Source organism: Hermetia illucens, chromosome 3, assembly GCF_905115235.1.
Source record: "Hermetia illucens chromosome 3, iHerIll2.2.curated.20191125, whole genome shotgun sequence".
NCBI lineage: Eukaryota > Metazoa > Arthropoda > Insecta > Diptera > Stratiomyidae > Hermetia > Hermetia illucens.
Window position 1 is genome coordinate 19866861 of NC_051851.1, and position 19707 is coordinate 19886567.

Below are 19707 nucleotides of genomic sequence, written 5' to 3' on the forward strand. Positions count from 1 at the left end.
CAAGCGGGATCGGCTCACAACTATAAGGTTTTCAACTATCACCCAACAATTCTGTTTACAATTTTATTATTTAGTTAAGTGATAATTTCAACTTTCCCTTTTACGTAACCACTTACTCCACGGAGGCTAGACAACAGATTTGGCGGAGGCCCGCTTCCTCGCCGACTTCATGGTCGCTCGCGTTCTTTATCGGTTACCAGCGTGCCCGCTGGCATCAGTCGGTGTGTCCATGGAGGCGCTTATTGCTCAGTGTAATCAGGTGCAAAGACTGACTGACGAATGTTGAAACAGACACGACGGATACTCTTTCTTCCAGTGATATTTGCTTCTTGGAAGAAAGGTTTTCGCTGTCTAAGGAGATCGAACGAATACTCTTCAACGGCTGCAACGATTTCCGGGTGGCATTATTTCACTCCAGAACGTGACGGCAGACCTCGAGTTCTCTAGGGATGCTAATCACTGACTGCGCGTGACGAGATGGCGGAGTCGATGTCAGCTTTGTGACGGCCTCCTGTAGCAGGCGCAATAATTCTGTCTTCCCAAGACAGCCTTTCTATGCGAGGACCAGGTCGTCGGGGAGTCATAGGTTCTCCTCGTACAACTTCGCAGCAGGGCTGGCAGCAAACTTCATGAGTAACTGCACGAAAACCAAGCAAAGCAAAAGGTCATACCTGCAACCAGGTCAGAGTGTTGTGCAGCATAATTGCGGCCTTCCGCGTCCGATGCCAACATTGCAGCATCCCACTGGACTGCGGATGGTATGCAGTTGCCCGCTGATGTTTGAAACCGAGGAACTTTACGAGCTTCGAGAAGAGAGCAAACTCGAACTGGTTTGCTCGGACACCAAAGCGCGGAATCCATTTTCGACAGAAGACTTCAGTACATGATGGTGTGTGAGTGCTTTGTCGACCAAGGGAGTACTCCTACTCAATTCGTAATGTGTGTGATACACTTAACTGACGTCCTTGTTTACGGATGGCCAAAAACACTTGCTAGATCGTGCACTGAGCGAAATACTTCCTTACGGAAAGTGGGCAGAATGTATGGCCTAGGCCCCTTTTCGGAGATCTCGCAACAGGTAGAGGAAGGTGAGTCGAAGATAGGGAATTCGAACTTGTATTTGGAGTCCGACCACAAGCTCTGAATATCTGCGTCATCCTTGCGGGCTGTAGTGATTACCAAAAACTCCACTGCAGCCGGGATGTTGATTTTTTAGATTCGGGACAAAGCGTCCGTAACTAAGCTGTCTTTAGCAGACACCTGATGAATGTTCGAAGTGAACTGCCTAATAAACGTTAAGTTCCGTGGAGTTAAGTTGTCGACGTTTTGCCGGGTTTTTACCGTAAGGGAAAGTGAGAGGCTTATGGTCCGTGAGCAAGGTGAACGGCCTGTCCTCAATGGAAAAACGGAAGTGGATAATAGTTCGCGATAGTAAGTGTTGTAGTTTCGTTGAGCGGGATTCAACTGCTTCGAAAAAAAAACTCAATAGCTGTCAACATTGGTTCACTTTCTGGTGAAGAGCAGCGCCTACTACGATATGTGAGGCATCGACAAACAAGGCTAGAAATGCATCCTGTTGAGAGACTGTCAAAAGTGTAGCGTCGATCACCTGCTGCTTGATGGTGTCAGACGCTTGGATTCCTTAATTTTAGGACCAGACAGGAAGCCATTAAGTAGGGCTTTATGGTCAACGGCTTTGGCCTGGAAACTTTGGTAGTAGTTTACCCAGGCCAAGAACTTTCTCAGGTCTTTTATCGTCTTATGCAGTAGAAAGCACGCGATTGTTTCTACTTTGTCTGGGTCGGGTTATACGGCGTCACGTTGTATCCATTTTAGACCGCTCTCTCGAACGCACAGCATTCAGAGCCGCTGTCAGATTGGCCATATTGGAAGTGAGAGCAACCATATGTCTCATCTCGGCGGTCTTGCGAAATACTTCCGCATGAAAATATACGTGATCCAAAAAAGCCCAGACAATATCTGTAATGCAAAATCCTCTAAGTAACCATTGCTTAACAATGATCGCATCAACAGGAGCTGTTCCTAATTGAGGCTTGGAGTCATTAATTCTTCTTAAATATTAAATCTGTCTATGAAAAGCCGATGGCGCTGAATAATCGAGATATATTCTAGACAAACTACAAATAAGGCAGAAATGAATTGAGCTCCAAAGCTGATCACGCATAAATCCCAAACAAAGGCCTTCACAGCATAGCTCCGGCAACACAATGATTCAACCCAACGCCTAACGACAATCTAATAGCTTTTACGACAAGTAAAAGACAGGTGAAACGCCTTTTAATGCATGTAAGCGTCTCATGTAACTATATATGTGCGCCCAGGTAAACTAAGTGCCAGGAGAACAAATGGACTATTAAATTAGATTGTCCACCATGTACGTTCTGCTAATTACCCACAAATCCAGATCTGTGTGGTTCGGACTCATATTGTATGGATATGAGTACAAAGTGTGCACCAGTCATCAACAAAAAAAAAAGAGAAACCAGCGCAAATAAACTAGACGACGCTCCTAGGGCGATTCAGCTCCAAACAAGGTGGACAACAGACAATTTAGGCACCGCTGGGCATGAAAACAAGCTCGCTCCACATTATGCCTACATATTTTTCTGTATCGTCCATAATGTGGTCTCCATAAGTCATGCTTTGAATACCAAAATCCAGATTAAAGTTCGTGGAATGTTTGGAGTTGTTCGGCAAGTTTAATGTCTTCAAGCTTCTTGTAATGTTTATGATTCTTGTTGTTATGCGATAACGCTTGCATTCCTCGTGTATTCAAAAACATCGGCATGGTCGCTGTTTCAAATGTGTCAGCGAAATTTTCAATGGTTACGTCGCGGTAGCCGGAATTCGATGTAATGTCTGCAAGCAATTCGCTGATGTTTGCATAACTAAATTGTTACAAACCACATTAGTTTTAAGCCAGGGCAATGTGCAAATGTTCCTCGGTTGTCCAGACCAAGAAAAACAGAAAATAACCCATTTCAAGTTAATTTTTTAGACTCTCTTGTTGAAAGTTGTTAATAATCGCCTTCTTTTTTCAGCTCCCCGATTTACGATATTTGGATTGCCGCGTTGACTTCTCCATCAAAACATTCGGAGCCGTCGTGAATCTATGCAAAGATTTAGGCATTCGCCATCCAGAAGAATTATCGCTTTGCAAACCACTAGAAAGCGAACATTTAAAGAAAAATTACTCGGAGTTTCCGAAAAGAGCGATCCCGATTGCAGAACAAAACGGTCACTCATACCTAGAACCAGCACCTGACACAAATTCCTTCATACCGATAAACTCCTTCAACGGCAGTTGTGGAAGTTTAGATAAGCCACAGAACGGGACATTCTCCTGTGCCCCGGTTCATACACCACGCAAGCCAGCACAACAGAGCACACCTATCAGCTCGCCGACAGGAGTAAGTATAATTTTCGTATTCTAATTGAAACTTCTTCTAAACTTTTTCGTCCTTCATTTCAGACATGGAAGCACAGTTCAAATGGCTACGCAACCTTCAACGATTCATCATCTAGTCTTGGTGACTTCACTGAGAATCTTGCAACTAGTCCACATCCTAGTCCAGATGTGCGTGCAAGACTTGTACGACCAAAATCACTTTTGGAGAGGGCTCGGATGAATATCGGCTGGCTCGATTCATCGCTCTCCATTATGGAGCAGGGTATCCGTGATTTCGATACGCTTTGCTTACGATTCAAATATTACACGTTCTTCGATTTGAATCCGAAATATGATCAAGTACGAATCAATCAACTGTACGAGCAGGCGAAATGGGCACTGTTGAATGAGGAAATCGATTGCACAGAGGAAGAGGCGTTGATGTTTGCTGCTCTACAGGTAAAATGTTTTTGTATAACCTTAACAAGGTGGAACAGTTTCGTCTGTGCTCCTTTCGGGGTTTCAATTTTGTTTATTTATAATCTCATCTCTCTCTGTTGTAGCTGTAATCGTTATAACTATAACTGAAAATTACAAAGTTTTCAGCTTATTATCAAGGAAACGCTTCTTGGCCTATGATCCACTGGTTAAGATGTCACCCATAAACTTAGGACTTAGGAAGAGAACCTTAATTATTTACTTCCCACTTATTTTAAAGCCTTGGCATACTGAAATCATTGTCGTACAAGTAAGGGGCGGCTGTTTGTCTCTGAGTAATTTTGACCATATGAACGGCGAGCGAAGTTACACAATATGCGAAACTGAGATCTCCGTTATTGTTCAAGTTTGGGCGAAATTTGTTAGTCAGTCAAAAGCCAAAAAGAGATAGATAACCAGATAGTTCACGACTAAATTTTAAACTTTGTCAGGCTACAGATGAGTTACTCGTGAGGGAAATGATCGGAAGGTGCAAATGGCAGTGGGCAGGTCATACATTAAGCAGGGCAACAATTCCATTGCTAGCTACGCTCTGCAGTGAAACCCATTGTCCCATGATGGTCGACGAGTGGGTCGCCCAAAGAGCACTTAGCGCAGAGCAGTATAGGAGGAGTGCCGGCGTCTCGGGAAGTCCTGAGGGGGAGTTGAAACGTATTTCAGAGAACCGTAAGGGATTGCGTATAGGGGCGGTATTTTAGGAATCAACTATCATCATCATCATCAACGGCGCAACAACCGGTATCCGGTCTAGGCCTGCCTTAATAAGGAACTCCAGACATCCCGGTTTTGCGCCGAGGTCCACCAATTCGATATCCCTAAAAGCTGTCTGGCGTCCTGGCCCACGCCATCGCTCCATCTTAGGCAGGGTCTGCCTCGTCTTCTTTTCCTACCATAGATATTGCCCTTATAGACTTTCCGGGTGGGATCATCCTCATCCATACGGATTAAGTGACCCGCCCACCGTAACCTATTGAGCCGGATTTTATCCACAACCGGACGGTCATGGTATCGCTCATAGATTTCGTCATTGTGTAGGCTACGGAATCGTCCATCCTCATGTAGGGGGCCAAAAAATTCTTCGGAGGATTCTTCTCTCGAACGCGGCCAAGAGTTCGCAATTTTTCTTGCTAAGAACCCAAGTTTCCGAGGAATACATGAGGACTGGCAAGATCATAGTCTTGTACAGTAAGAGCTTTGACCCTATGGTGAGACGTTTCGAGCGGAACAGTCTTTGTAAGCTGAAGTAGGCTCTGTTGGCTGACAACAACCGTGCGCGGATTTCATCATCGTAGTTGTTATCGGTTGTGATTTTCGACCCTAGATAGGAGAAATTGTCAACGGTCTCAAAGTTGTATTCCCCTATCCTTATTCTTGTTCGTGCTTGTGTTTGACCAGTGCGGTTTGATGTTGTTGGTTGATTCGTCTTCGGTGCTGACGTTGCCACCATGTATTTTGTCTTGCCTTCATTGATGTGCAGCCCAAGATCTCGCGCCGCCTGCTCGATCTGGATGAAGGCAGTTTGGACGTCTCGGGTGGTTCTTCCCATGATGTCGATATCGTCAGCATAGGCCAGTAGTTGGGTGGACTTGAAGAGAATCGTACCTCTTGCATTCACCTCAGCATCACGGATCACCTTCTCGAGGGCCAGGTTAAAGAGGACGCATGATAGCGCATCCCCTTGTCGTAGACCGTTGTTGATGTCGAATGGTCTTGAGAGTGATCCTGCTGCTTTTATCTGGCCTTGCACATTGGTCAGGGTCAGCCTAGTCAGTCTTATTAATTTCGTCGGGATACCGAATTCTCTCATGGCCGTGTACAGTTTTACCCTGGCTATGCTATCATAGGCGGCTTTAAAGTCGATGAACAGATGGTGCAACTGTTGTCCATATTCCAACAGTTTTTCCATCGCCTGCCGCAGAGAGAAAATCTGATCTGTTGCTGATTTGCCTGGAGTGAAGCCTCTTTGGTATGGGCCAATGATGTTCTGGGCGTATGGGGCTATCCGGCCTAGCAAGATAGTGGAGAATATCTTATAGATGGTACTCAGCAACGTGATACCTCTATAATTGCTGCACTGTGTGATATCTCCCTTTTTATGTATGAGACAGATTATGCCTCGCTGCCAATCGTCAGGCATTGATTCGCTGTCCCATACCTTGAGCACAAGTTGATGAACCACTTGGTGTAACTGGTCGCCTCCATATTTAACCAATTCGGCTGTAATTCCATCGGCTCCTGGCGACTTATGATTTTTTAGCCGATGAATTGCACGGACTGTTTCTCCTAAACTTGGTGGTGGCAGTATTTGTCCGTCGTCTTCAGTTGGCGGGACCTCCAACTCGCCGATGTTCTGGTTGTTCAGTAGCTCATCAAAGTACTCAACCCATCGCTCTAATATGCCCATTCTGTCGGAAATCAGATTTCCCTCTTTGTCTCGGCAGGATGAGCATCGAGGTGTATAAGGCTTCATCCTGCTGACTTGTTGGTAAAACTTCCGCGCCTGGTGCGGTTGCTCCCTGTACTTTTCTAGTTCACAGACTTGTTGGTTCTCCCAGGCTTCCTTTTTCCGTCTGTGAAGTCGCTTCTCCGCTCGACGGAGTTCGTGATAAGTCTCCGCGCGTGCCCGCGTTCTTTGAGAATGCAACATTACTCGGTATGCGGCATTCTTCCGTTCCGTTGCTAGCTTACATTCATCGTCAAACCAGCCGTTCCGACTCCTTTTGCGGCTGGGGCCAAGTATATTTGTGGCCGTATCCATGATAACGTTCTTCAGGTGGTTGTGAAGATCATTAGTTGATGCTTCATCTCCAGGTCCTCTATTGACTGCGGTTATTGCGGCATCCGTTTCCCTCTTATAGGTGTCGCGGAGGGTTGTGTTGTGGATGGCTTCAGTGTTCACTCTCACCTGATTGTCAGAGGGGATTCTAGGTGGTATTGTTATTCGAGCTCGGAGCACCATGCCAACGAGATAGTGATCCGAGTCTATATTGGCCCCCCTATATGTTCTGACATTCATCAAGGCTGAGAGGTGGCGGCGTTCGATCAACACGTGGTCAATTTGGTTGAAAGTGGTCCCGTCTGGAGAGGCCCACGTATGTTTGTGGACCGCTTTCCGCGCAAACCAGGTACTTCCAACAACCATTTCGTGTGACCCTGCTAATTGAATAGTCCGCAGTCCGTTATCATTTGTTTTTTCGTGTAAGCTATGGGAGCCAACGTATCGCCTGAATACGGGCTCCTTCCCTACTTGGCTGTTAAAATCCCCAAGTATGATTTTGATATCATATCTGGGACAGGCTTCGAGGGTTCTTTCTACTGCCTCGTAGAAGGTATCCTTCTCCGACTCTGCAGTCTCCTCTGTAGGGGCGTGAACGTTTATGAGGCTTATATTTCTAAACTTGCCTCGCAAGCGCAGAGTGCATAGCCGTTCGCTTATACTTTCAAAGCCGATAACAGCAGGTTTCATTTTTTGGCTGACTAAGAAACCTACTCCGAGCACATGGTTTACTGGATGGCCGCTATAATATATGGTGTAGTGGCTCTTCTCCAGGAAACCGGTCCCTGTCCATCGCATCTCTTGCAACGCTGTTACATCAGCCCTATATTGGGACAGGGTATCGGCTAGCTGCTTATCAGCTTCATCTCTGTACAGGGAGCGCACGTTCCATGAGAAAATGCGCAAATCGTTGTTCCTTTGTCGTTGCCGGGTCCGTCGTTTTGAAATCCGTCCTATCCGAGGCTCCTGTTGTGGCTTCGTAACATGTTGTTTTCCGTGTAGGGTTGTCAGCCCTACCCAACCCCCAACCTGGAGGACCAGTTGGTACAATTTGTCCCGTTTTTAGGCGCGGGAGACTCGCCTTCATCCTTCTCCGTCTGCAGCTTTTCGTCAAGAAAGAGCTCCCAGTGGTCACCACGTGGAGGTGGAGATAGGGTTTGGTAGTAGAGCTGTTGGTGTTGGTTCAGCAGGCATTTCCCAGGTTTTATGCTCCATCGTGGGTACCAATCCACGTTTCGCCCCGGGACCTATACTACCCTTTGACCACCAGGAATCAACTATCTCCTCCCTTATACACAATGGTTCACTTACGAGGTCAGACAATTAAGTAAAGAGACATTTAAAAATCATTCTACTACTCTGCCATCCCCTTCAAAGTAGTCCCCTTGGGCAGCTATACAGCGATTCCAGCGCGGTTTCCACTCTTTGTAACATTTCTGGAAAGCTTCCAGTGGGATGTACGTGTACCCTCGTCACGCCCGCTTGGATGTCCATAATTGACTTAAAATGGGTTTCTTTGACCACTGATTTTGGTCTAGGAAACAAAAAAAAAGTCACAGAGTGACATATCGAGCGAATAAGGCGGCTGTTGCAACACGGCGATCCCTTTAGAGGCTAAATACTGGAACACGCTGAGGGCGGTATGGCACGGCGCGTTGTCGTGATGAAGGATCCAGTTACGAGCGATGTCTGGGCGCACCCTGTTGATTCGTTTTCGCAATCTGTCGAGTACTTGGCGATAGTAGACTTTTTTTTTGAGAATGATGGGGTCCCAAGTCCGCATCAACTTAATGCTGGAGCCGCTTCGGTCACGCTGCTCCCAGGGCAGAGATGAGGTAGCGTCTGACGATTTGCCTCTGCCTGGTAAGAAATCGTAAAGCCGCCATCGCCTCACATTTTTTGATAGTAGACTTGATTTACGGTTTGGCTCGGTGGAACAAATTCTTTGTGGACGATTCCACCGCTATCAAAAAAGGTTATAACCATCGTTTTCACCTTCGACTTGCTCATGCGAGTTTTTTTTCGGGCGAAGGCGTGCAGAGACAACTATTGTGAGCTTTGACGTTTGGTTTCCAGGTCGTATTAGAAAAACCAGTTTTCCCATCGCCTGTAATAACTCGATCAAGCAGCGTGGGATTGTTTTCCACTTGTTCCAAACAGTCTTTTTGGAAGCATCTTCGCGCACAACGTTTTCATCCCGACATCGTCTGTTAAAATTTGTCTGACTGTTTCACAGTTCATACCCAGTTCTGAATTCGGTACAAATAGCGTGTACCTCCTGTCCTGAATTAAGGCCGTTATTTTATGAAAAGTCCACGCCAAAAGCCTTAAACACTTTTGGTACATAGGAGTAGAAAAGTACTATCCCGAAGCAAGCCAACATAGAAAGCGAATAAATTTCCCATACTGCTTCCCTCCGAGTATTCGCACGCCCACCAATGCTCACCATATGCTTCAAGTAATTGCGTTTTTTTATGTATACATTTTTATGCACTTCATGCATAAGATTGAAGACTAATGAAGTCTATTCGTACTCAATTGCAGAATCGGCCATTGTGGGTTTTTATCAATTCTAAAAAGCACAAAATTAAAATAAAAGGCGCGTCCAGGATAGGGAAAGGGCCTCTCTTAGTTCCTACACTAGATAGGGGGGTCACTAGTTGGCTTCAAGTCGATTCTTACCGAGGGTAGTTAATATGCTTTCGTCCGGAGATTCTAGGACATTGCATAATTCGATTTTGACCCGAAACTGCCGCTTGTACAAATTTATATGTAATCGTAGGTTTTATTTGTACATAATAGAAAAGATTAATAAAGAACTATCTTCTAAGCAAGGTTCTTATTTTTTTGGTCTAATAGCAACCGCAGCTTACAGAAAACAAACCGGATCGAACTGGGGTCATACTCATACAACAATATATGTAAGCTAGAGAAGCTAGCAATATTTTAAATGTACTGCTGCATTTTGGAAAAGAGTTCTCAAGGTGCATAGTGGTGAAGTGTGGTAAAGACCAAGAGGTTTGAAGCAGTAGATCGATGTTTCACGAAACCATGCTGTTCTCTCACAATGAGGTGACCGAAATGCGCGATGAGTTGATCACCGTAAAACTGCTTATCGTAGAGTACTGGAGGAGGAATAAGTTTGGGGGGAGGGAGCGACGATTCTGATGTGCTATGCCCAAAATAGGGATTGTAACGCCAATTAGAACTGGGTATCATATTTAGCACTGATTAAAAAACGCAGGAGGACGGGCAGTCATGTCGGGATTGGGAGGATTCCTGAATTCGCATCCATGTAATGCCGGATCACAACAATTGCGGAGACAGGTTAAATTAAAAAAGCGGAGGCACTCAGACTCCTCGTAATAGTCCCATTAAACTGCCCCCTTAAATCTGCTCAAATGGCCTGCCTGTGACGCTCGCTTTTGTGAATCTAAGAACATACCCAATGGAATAGAGTGCAAAAGTCTCTCATCAAGGGAGACCCCATGAAGCTGTCTTCTTCTCAGGAAATGGAGCGTCTGCTTATGAACAGCAGGCCTTACCCCTTCTCTTCCTCACATTGGAGACCATCACTCTGAGTTTGTCTATGCCGCAGTTTAGGGAGCAGTTCTCTACTAAAAACTCTAATAATTTTTCCATAACCTCCTCAAAGGATAATGAAAACATCGATCTAGAGGTATAGATTTTTGCCATCTGACATAAGTTCAAATTCTTTCATTCGGCTGCATGAGCCTCTGCGATTTCGTCCTTTAGAATAGAGTTTACAGTGAATGGCTTGAAGTCAAAAACCATCCGCCGCCATTGTAGAGTGAAACCCTCGGCGAGCTAATCTGCCAGCTTTCCTGTTACTAACAATGTTCAGATGTGTTAGTGACCACACCAGAAGTTTTCCAATCAGACCAGGTTTAATGATGGCAACTGGCACACAGGGGCACACGCAGGCTTTATGTGGTGTTTCTATTTTTCGCCGACAACCCTGTCGAATTGTTGGAAAAGATTCGAATGGTGCCCTAATAATATGGCGTACATATCCGCCTAAAATATGGTTGTTTCTTCGAGAAGCTGGACCATTTTCATATTCAGATTTTTTCCCTTTCACGACTGACCCGCCAATAAAGATTATGTCCGCAATCCCAAAAGGTGACTAGTGATCATCGCAAAGTATGCCTTCTTCAAGACAATCACGAAATCATATCATATGTAGGCATCAAAACCATCTGATGTATGCTCGGGGATTTTCAAATAGGCACATGACTGAATGGAACGCACCTAACCCCCGAAATTGCACAATTAATCGATGGCTTTGAGAAGGAAGGGGGTAGATTAACATAGTTCTTATTGTTCCAATAATGTTTGGGCGACCAAGCCTTCCTGCTATTAGCAAATTTTAGCCTCATTCACTAGATGCTGCTTGTTTGATTGCAATTATCCCCTAAACGGAGTGTGGCGCGTCAAACACACCTATGCGCCACCGTTGTCTCCCCACGACTTTTTGAGAAACCTACACTCCCCCTCTACTGTTATGTGCCACGTAGTTCTAGGGCGGACCACTAGTAGTTTCTTAAGGTCTGATCCATCTGAAATGAACTCTAATCAACATGTCTATCAGTACTTAGCTACGGTACGGCTTCTTCTCATGATCTTTACTAATATTTAACTACGCACGCGACTACAAAACGGAACGAACGAACGGGAGCACCGTACAGAACTCTTACTAGCTGTAACTCGTCTGATCCTCATCCCTGGTTATGGTTTTGTGATGAGCTCTACTGAACAAGGCGTAGAACAAGGCCGAAAGACGAGCTTTAATTTTCACTGGGCAGACTTAATATTTTCTTTTCTGATCAAGAAAGTTGCACATGAGTCCGTCGATCTCGTAATCCCGGGTTCGAATCCCGGTCGTTTTAGATGTCTTTATCTTTGTGCTGTCCCGCTGCTGTAGGTTTAGGCTTGCATAGCATTAATTGTAATGATAATAAAACTGAAGCATAGTCTCATTGAAACCTGAGACTGTGTGCATACTCTATGTTCCACAAAGAAGTGGACAGGATTAATATAGAATGTTTATGATAATGGTATGGGCCCTTTCTAACCCACTTTCTTTAATAGTTCCCCGGCGACCACCTTTGAAAAGTTCTCATTCGGGGACTTTCATTTTTTAATGGTATGAGCCCCTCCTAACCCGATTTCTTGAATAGTTATCCGGTTACCACCTTTGAGAAGGTCTCAAACAAAAGATATGTTGTCATTCGGAAGACTTTCATTTTCTACATTTTCTTGGCTCTTCTTATATTGCATGGCCCTAGCGAACACTATCTTCCGAAGTGCCAATAAGTTGGTGGAGTGCCCTATAACTATATACCACGGTATAGTGGCCAAATAATGAAAAGCTTCTCGGGAAATTGTGGAACTAGTTGAAGCATATTACCAAATACTGACGGCAAGGGCACATAGGTGTGATCGACGCGCTATGCCCCATATTGGGGACAAAGAAGTGGGATATGGAATTGATTGTGGATCTTAATTGAAGCGACATCCCTATCATTATATAAGGATCATTCAAATGGCTGGAATATTCTGTGTGAGATGACCCGATCGCCAATTTTTTTCATCATAGTTTCAAGCGTTGGGATGTTGCATGCATGGAGCCACACAGAAATTCGATTAGTATCGCTCTATACCGAGAACCATTTAGTGTAACGCTCTCGCCTTCCTCATTTCGAAAGGTATCCAGTCCGGTGATTACGCTATACCTCAAACCGCACCAAATTGTCAATTTTTGTGGGTGCAGTGGTTCTTGGTCGAGTACTTATGGATAGTGAATGTTCCAATGACGGCAATTTTCTTGAGATAGCCACTGAGCCAAAAATGAGCCTCGGCCGGGATGATTTTTTGGTCAACATTCGAATCTCCAGCCAACATCTTCCGTATCTAATTATCGAACTCCCACCGTTTTTTATATTTGTGCAGCTTCAATTCTTGCGTGAGCATATTCTTATAATGAACGAAATTCTATGCAATCTGAACTAGCCGGTCCAAGAATTTCGATAATATTTTTTAATAATTTCCAGACGTTCCGCAAGTGTGAAGCGATTCATGGTGAAGTGGCAAAACTTACTGAATATTTCGACAGACAAACAATCTGGTAATCAAGAAGACTAGACGCAGGAAATTCGTCTCTCGATGCATTGTTAGAAACTGTGTGATGAATAAAAATCATTGCACATGTTCGCCCGTTTTTGGCATAGGTGTGCATATTGCCCATTGTGATGCAGTGCATTGGTGTACGGCCACGTGGTTGCAACCACAACTGTTTATGGTTTGCCACATAAGATGGGGAAAGCCACACAAGAAAACCATCTAGGTGCCATCGACACATCAATAAATGAACCACAAGAGTCAGAGGCCAATAAGCTACTTCGTCTCTAACCCACGTACACACAATAAAACTCCGCGCCCCAAGACACTTGATTTGCTCCTTCTGTATGTAGTCTTCTTGATGGTAATCCTATATAAATCCATCCATGGCAGCGTCTTTCAGGCAGAGATAGTAGCAGGAGACTTGTCGGCGAATGAGGCGTGATCCTAAACGAAATATAGCTATTTTGGTCGGAAGTCAAGCCGTCATTAGAGCATTAGAGTGTGGGCGGTTTGCTCGAAGCTACAAGAGTATAAAGTTGAACGAGCGAACTCACTGCTTCTGCGAAATCGAGGAAAAATTGAGCCTCCTACAATAAAATCCAGACACGGGAAATGTTTACGAAATCACAGCGATCTGCACGGGGCTGTGGTCATTAACGGGCCGTGCCGCAAGATTCGACCTACCCTCTAATGCGTATTGCCAAAGTTGCGCTGAAAAAAGCCCTCATTTACATGTTTAGCGATTTCCGAATTTTAAAGAAGTTTCTAACTCTAGGAGTGTGGGGGTGGGTTGTTATCCCTCCTGAAATTCGCGAGGTGAAACTAAGATTCAGAAACCACCAGATTTTACTCCTTTTCCTTTACAACGGTGCTGGTAGCTGTGGCAGCAAAACAGCTGGTTGTGCTCCGCTTTTATTTCTCTTCTACACTTTCGACTCTTTGATAGGCAAAGCGCCATTTTCTTATCCCAATTTTCAAAACTTCATTTTCAATCTCATCCTTCTTTCCAGTTCCAAATCAATCGACAAAGTGAAGTTCAACAGCCCGACTCAGGAATCGACGCATCCAGGACGGAAAATGGAACGGATGATGACATCGATGCAGCCCTAAGCGAACTACAAATAACCTTGGAAGGACCGAATGCACAAAGCCAAGCCCACGATATAACGAAAATTCCGGAGCTTACAGATTACATGTATTTCTTGAAGTATGTATAGATGTTCCCCTTTGGAGGCCGTTTGTTTCTAAAACTGCTCTCACTTTCCTTTCCCACAGGCCCAAACGATTCACCCTCAAAGGCTACAAACGATATTTCTTCACATATCGCGATCTGCATCTGTACTTATTCAAGACCCACGACGACGTTCGACGACCCCCCGCGATCGCTATCAATCTCCGTGGCTGCGAAGTTACCCCTGAGGTGAATATCGCCAGCGGAAAGTTCTCCATAAAATTGGAAGTACCACCGGAAACTGATTCGAATGAGCCGTACAATGAAATGTGGATAAAATGTGACGACGAGAATCAATACGCGAAATGGATAGCAGCATGCCGCCTCGCCTCGAAAGGACGTTCTTTGGCCGACAGCTCATACGATGTGGAAGTATCAAACGTTAAACAACTCTTGAACATGCAAAAGCCAGCACAAGAGCCAGCAGTGAGGATTAATCCTGGATCAATTGAACCAGCTGACTATTTGTCGTCACGCCATTTCAAAAAGCTGCGATCGAAGGGAGCACAACGGATGTTGGAGGCACATGCCAATGTTCAAAACTTGACACTGATGGAAGCGAAGATGAAATACATTCAGGCGTGGCAAAGTTTACCCGACTTTGGAGTCACATTGTTCGTAATCAAATTCGATGGACACAAGAAGGAGGAACTGTTGGGTGTCGCGCACAATCGTATTATGCGAATGGAGCTGAGCTCAGGGGATCACTTGAAGACGTGGAGGTACAACACCATGAAGGTATGTTCTTTTGAATTGTATGAAGCAGGGATTATCTCTTTATTTAACCCGTGACTCGGTGAATTGCAGGCCTGGAACGTGAACTGGGGGATCAAATGCATGATGATTCAATTCCAGGACGGCAACATCATGTTCTCCTGCCTGTCCGCCGACTGCAAGGTCGTCCACGAGTTCATCGGCGGCTACATCTTCATGTCGATGCGATCCAAGGAGACCAACCAAACACTAAACGAGGAACTGTTCCACAAATTGACAGGCGGCTGGGTCTGATCCTCCACAGCGAGCAGATTTCGAATTTTATATGTATTTACGTTTATTTAACTTTTCAATTGTACATATTTAAGTTTTACAGTAAAGCTAAAATCTGTTGTTATTTCAAGAGACGTCGGAGGGGTCGAGGGAAGTTCACAGATTCGTTAAAAGCACTTTTCAGTTCGAATGTATAAAGAAACACAATGAATGGCCAAATAGCTCGGTAAACTCCCTCTAAATTAACTTAAAGGATCTATTTCTGTAGTAAAATATGTTAGGAGATTATATGGCAAGCAAGTAGATATTTTTATACTTAATAGAGTCACAGGCGTCTGACTTGGGTGGGGATCTTTTCAAGGAATGATTTTTCTGTCGGACGACAGGGAAAGGTGCTTCCAGTAGCAAAGCCAAATGTTGCCTTAACCAATACTTTTGCAAACATACTGAATGAAGCAGGGCTTGAAACAACACTAAACTATATCAATGACAATGTTGCACAATTTTTCACGTACGAAGGATGAAATAACTTTTCTAAACACAAACATGAATACTTACAAGAACCAACAGAACTAAAAATTAATACAAACAAATCTATTTTAATGTTGTGTTATGTATATTTAATTTTAATGTTAGAAGCGTATTTTTAAAGTGTCTTTTATGTCAGTTTTGCAACGTAGCTTATTCTAAAACTTAATAGATCGTTTGCTGGTTAAAAAGTAACATAAAAAACAGAAGGGATGAAAAAATACTACAAAAATCTGCATGAAAGAATAGACTAATAGTTTCAAACGAATCCTAATGTTTTTTAGGACCAACTGTTGCATGATAACTGTTTAGACCTCCAATTTACACATTTTTTTATTTTAAATTTTGGTTCCTCGAGAGTATCGGACAAAACTGCATTTGTTTACTAAAAAATTCAATCATTAAACGCACAATCTGACCACCTGGGTGTGGTCCACAATGTGGAAAGGATTCAACTTGAACCGAAATCCGTTACAATTTAACATGCACACTTACGCCTGAGTGATACATTGCTGATAACAAATTTTCAGTGCCTTTGTCAAAACTAATTTTTCTATTGACTTTTGAATGTTATTTGATGATGAAGAATTTCACCAATGAATGGAGATAATGCAAGGGAACATCATCGTAATTTTGTAAAACAAATTTTTCTTTAAAAATCTTCGTGGAAATAGATAAATGGAATTGTAATAGTCGAAATAAAAGGAGAAAATAGCAAACAAATCATGTATTGTACTAAAATTGTATTTTTTTTTTGTTTCTTGTAAATAAGTTCAAACAGAAAAATAAAATTATATTAAAAACTAGTAATACTAAAATATAATTTGGTTTTATTTTCATGGCCCATGAGAGATTGAGTTCCTGCACTTTCCGTGTATCGCAGTTAATGTTGCATTTATCGCACTTCAATTTGCACCGGCCCTCAGCATTTCTTCCACGAAATTATGGGGTCCGATAACCTCGCTGAGGACCTCCCTCTTTCATTTGCGAATCTTGGACAATGGAACATAACATGCTCTGGGTCCTCGGGTGTAACGGCGCATTCGGGACAGTCTGTGGACTCATCCAATCCGAAGCGGTGCAAATACTTCCTGTATCCCCTCGACCCGTCTCTCAATACACGGCGTCAGTGTGTAGGTATAGCAACCTTCTTCGAAATTGTGCCATCGTTGCTGTCATCTCCTGTACAGCTTCTTCCTAGTGGCCTTTCGGAAGCTCGCAATCACTTCGGCCGGATTCACCCTCCTTCTCCGGTAGAGGCAGTGTGCCTCATTCGCTAGAAGCCCCCGCGATGAAACACTTTGCCTCACCTGATACCATCCTATATGCACTGCATACCCTCAGCCAAACACACTTGGCCCCAGCAGCAAGAAAAGTCGGAACGGCTGGTTCGACGATGAATTTAAATTAGCAAAGGAACGGAAGAATGATGCATACCGAGTAATGCTGCATTCTCATAGAACGCGAGCACGCGCGGAGTCTTATCACGAACTCCGTCGAGCCGAGAAGCGACTTCACAGACGGAAAAATGAAACTTGGGAGAACCAACAAGTGTATGAACTCGAAAAGTACAGAGAGCAACCGCACCAGACGCGGAAGTTTTACCAACAAGTCAGCAGGATGAACCCTTATACACCTCGATACTCATCTTGCTGAAAAAAAGAGGGAAGTTTGGTCCCGCCAACTGAAGCTGGCGAAGAAATGCTGCCACCACCAAGCATAGAAGAAACAGTCCGTGCAATCCACCGGCTTAAAAAAGTCGCCAGGAGCCGGTGGAATTACAGCCGAATCAATTAAATATGGATAACTATACCACTGGTGTTCAAAGTGTGGGATAAAATCAATGCCTAACGACTGGCAACGGGCCATTATCTGTCCCATACATAAAAAGAGGGATATCACGCAGTGCAGGAAATATAGAGGTATCACGTTGCTGAATACCATCTATAAGATATTCTCCGCTATCTTGCTAGTCCGGATAGCCCCATACTCCCAGAACATCATTAGCCCATACAAAAGAGGCTTCACTCTAGGCAAATCAGCAACAGATCCGATTTTCTTTCTCGGTTTCTAGACAGCTTTTAGGGATATCCAATTAATGGACCTCGGCGCAAAACCGGGATGCCTGGAGTTCTATCTAATAGTATCTAATGATCGATTTTGAAACGACTTCGTGATTACCAGCCCGGATTTTGACAGTGTTATTTTTCCAATCGCAGGAAAATCGCCTCCGTCTTATCTTCTTCATGCTTTGATGACATGAATGGGCTCACTTGCATACAGTTCCACGTCCTGGTGGTGTTTCGCAACTACTACCACCGCCAGGTTTTCTGAAAAACTAATCAATGTCGCCTCCTTTGGCTCACGAAAGCCGAGGACTTCTTCATACATTATGTTCTAGAGCAGGGCTCCCCAATGAAGCCTTGGGCCTACTATCACAACATATTCCTTCGGCATGTCGTCCGTCTCGAACCAAAAAAAGTCTCTCCGAGGGGTAACTGTCGATTACCCGAGCTAAGTAACCAGAGACACCCAGTTTAGCCAGGGTGCCTTTAATCCAACCCCAGTTGGCCGAGTTAAAGGCATTCCTGACATCCAGCGTCATCACCGCCCACCGGCGGCTGATGCCTCCCGGGCCAGGTCTACGACCGTTGCAACGGCATCGACCGTGGACAACGCTTGGCGAAACTTATACTACCGTTCCGATAGACCACCCGCCCGTGTTGTATACCACCCTCTCTTCCTGTTGTGGGAAAAGAATTGTGATCATTTTGAACAAGAGTTGCGACCACGTCACTTGGAGTGATTTTTGTCCACGAATCTTCGACATTACAGCCTTCTACTTCTACTACACCGTATAGCCTTCTTAAAATTACTTCGAAAATCGCGGTATTCCTTCGCCGACTGCCGATGTTCTGGCTTCGCTCTGGTCCTTTGCCAAAGCCTTCTCGCTCGCCAGACACGATGCTCTCAACAGCGAGATTTCTTGATGATAGTCATTGTGGGTGTACTGTTCACTCAACCGCCAGACCATCCCTCTTGCCAACGGGGTACTGAGGTAAGGCAGATCGACGATTGAGCCTAGCCCTCTGCCTCGGAAGATGGTCACACATCCAACGTTGATTAGTACGATGTCCAGCTCCGCGAAGGTTTCAAGCTTTTCCACCTGACTGTGAAAAATATTCACTGTCTTCTAGCTAGATTTGTTTAGCTGCAGCATCAGATCCCTCTTTTGCGTACGCCTGATACGACTCACACTGCCACCCAGATCTGTCAATTCCGAATCGGCTTTGACTTTCCGAAGGATATCGGCGTAGGAAATATCTTTCTCGGAAATAATAATTATTTCCAGACGAATCTTTTTTCTTTCCATCTGCTGCTTTTTTTTTTACCCGCCTTTGTTCATTCTTCGGGTTTACGAGCTGTAAGCTCTTCCCCTTTCACCGAAGTTGGGACCATAATTGAAGAACTACCCGGAACTTTCGCCGGCTCAGCTTTTTTCTTCTTGGCTACTTGTTGGACACCAAGGGATTCACTTATTCCATCCCTACTCTGTTTGCACGCGTTCTCACCCACCTTATGTTGAGGAGGTGTCATTCGCTTCCATCCGTGACTTTGCCACATGATGCTTGGGTGTTTTTCTCCTCCACGGCCCTAATATAGGACAATTTAATGCCACGTATTAATGCTTTGATATTTTGGTGCCGATTTTCCCTAATCAACTCTGTGAGTTGAGAGTTCCTTTCCGAGTCCTGCGACGAATCTTGACTGCCTAGGGGTAATGTTGCCCTCAAAGGTGACATTCCAAGCTCCGAGCTTTTGCGATCCGGCGTAGATCTCATTTCCACTCCACTAAGATCGATGTCGCATTAGATGTCAAAGTAGTTTTCCACTAATAAGGTAATGCGGTCGCTGGATATCGACGGCCGGGAGTCCGTTTGCCCACTGCCAAAAACTGCCCGTACTGGGTTTTCGAAACCCTACACTTCAAAACTACCTTTCTCGTCCTCCATATTCGGTTTGATTTCTCATAGTCAATTACTTCCAACCTACCCAGCCTACGCATATACATGTCCATGCACCCACATCTCCTGAAGCGGGCACGTACATGCCCATAAAGCATCCACCGAGCGT

The 19707-nt window shown here is 44.6% G+C and overlaps 1 protein-coding gene across 1 annotated transcript in view; it reads left to right on the forward strand.

Moving 5' to 3' along the window:
- Window positions 1-16396, forward strand: part of LOC119651087 (unc-112-related protein) — a 170322-nt gene extending 153926 nt beyond the window's left edge. The window contains exons 3-7 of the mRNA XM_038054437.1: window positions 3063-3431; window positions 3494-3868; window positions 13838-14034; window positions 14103-14796; window positions 14866-16396. Of these exons, the coding sequence (XP_037910365.1) occupies window positions 3063-3431; window positions 3494-3868; window positions 13838-14034; window positions 14103-14796; window positions 14866-15066 (1836 nt within the window). The 3' untranslated portion in view covers window positions 15067-16396. The remainder of the gene's footprint in view (window positions 1-3062; window positions 3432-3493; window positions 3869-13837; window positions 14035-14102; window positions 14797-14865) is intronic.
- The last annotated feature ends 3311 nt before the right edge of the window (window positions 16397-19707 follow it).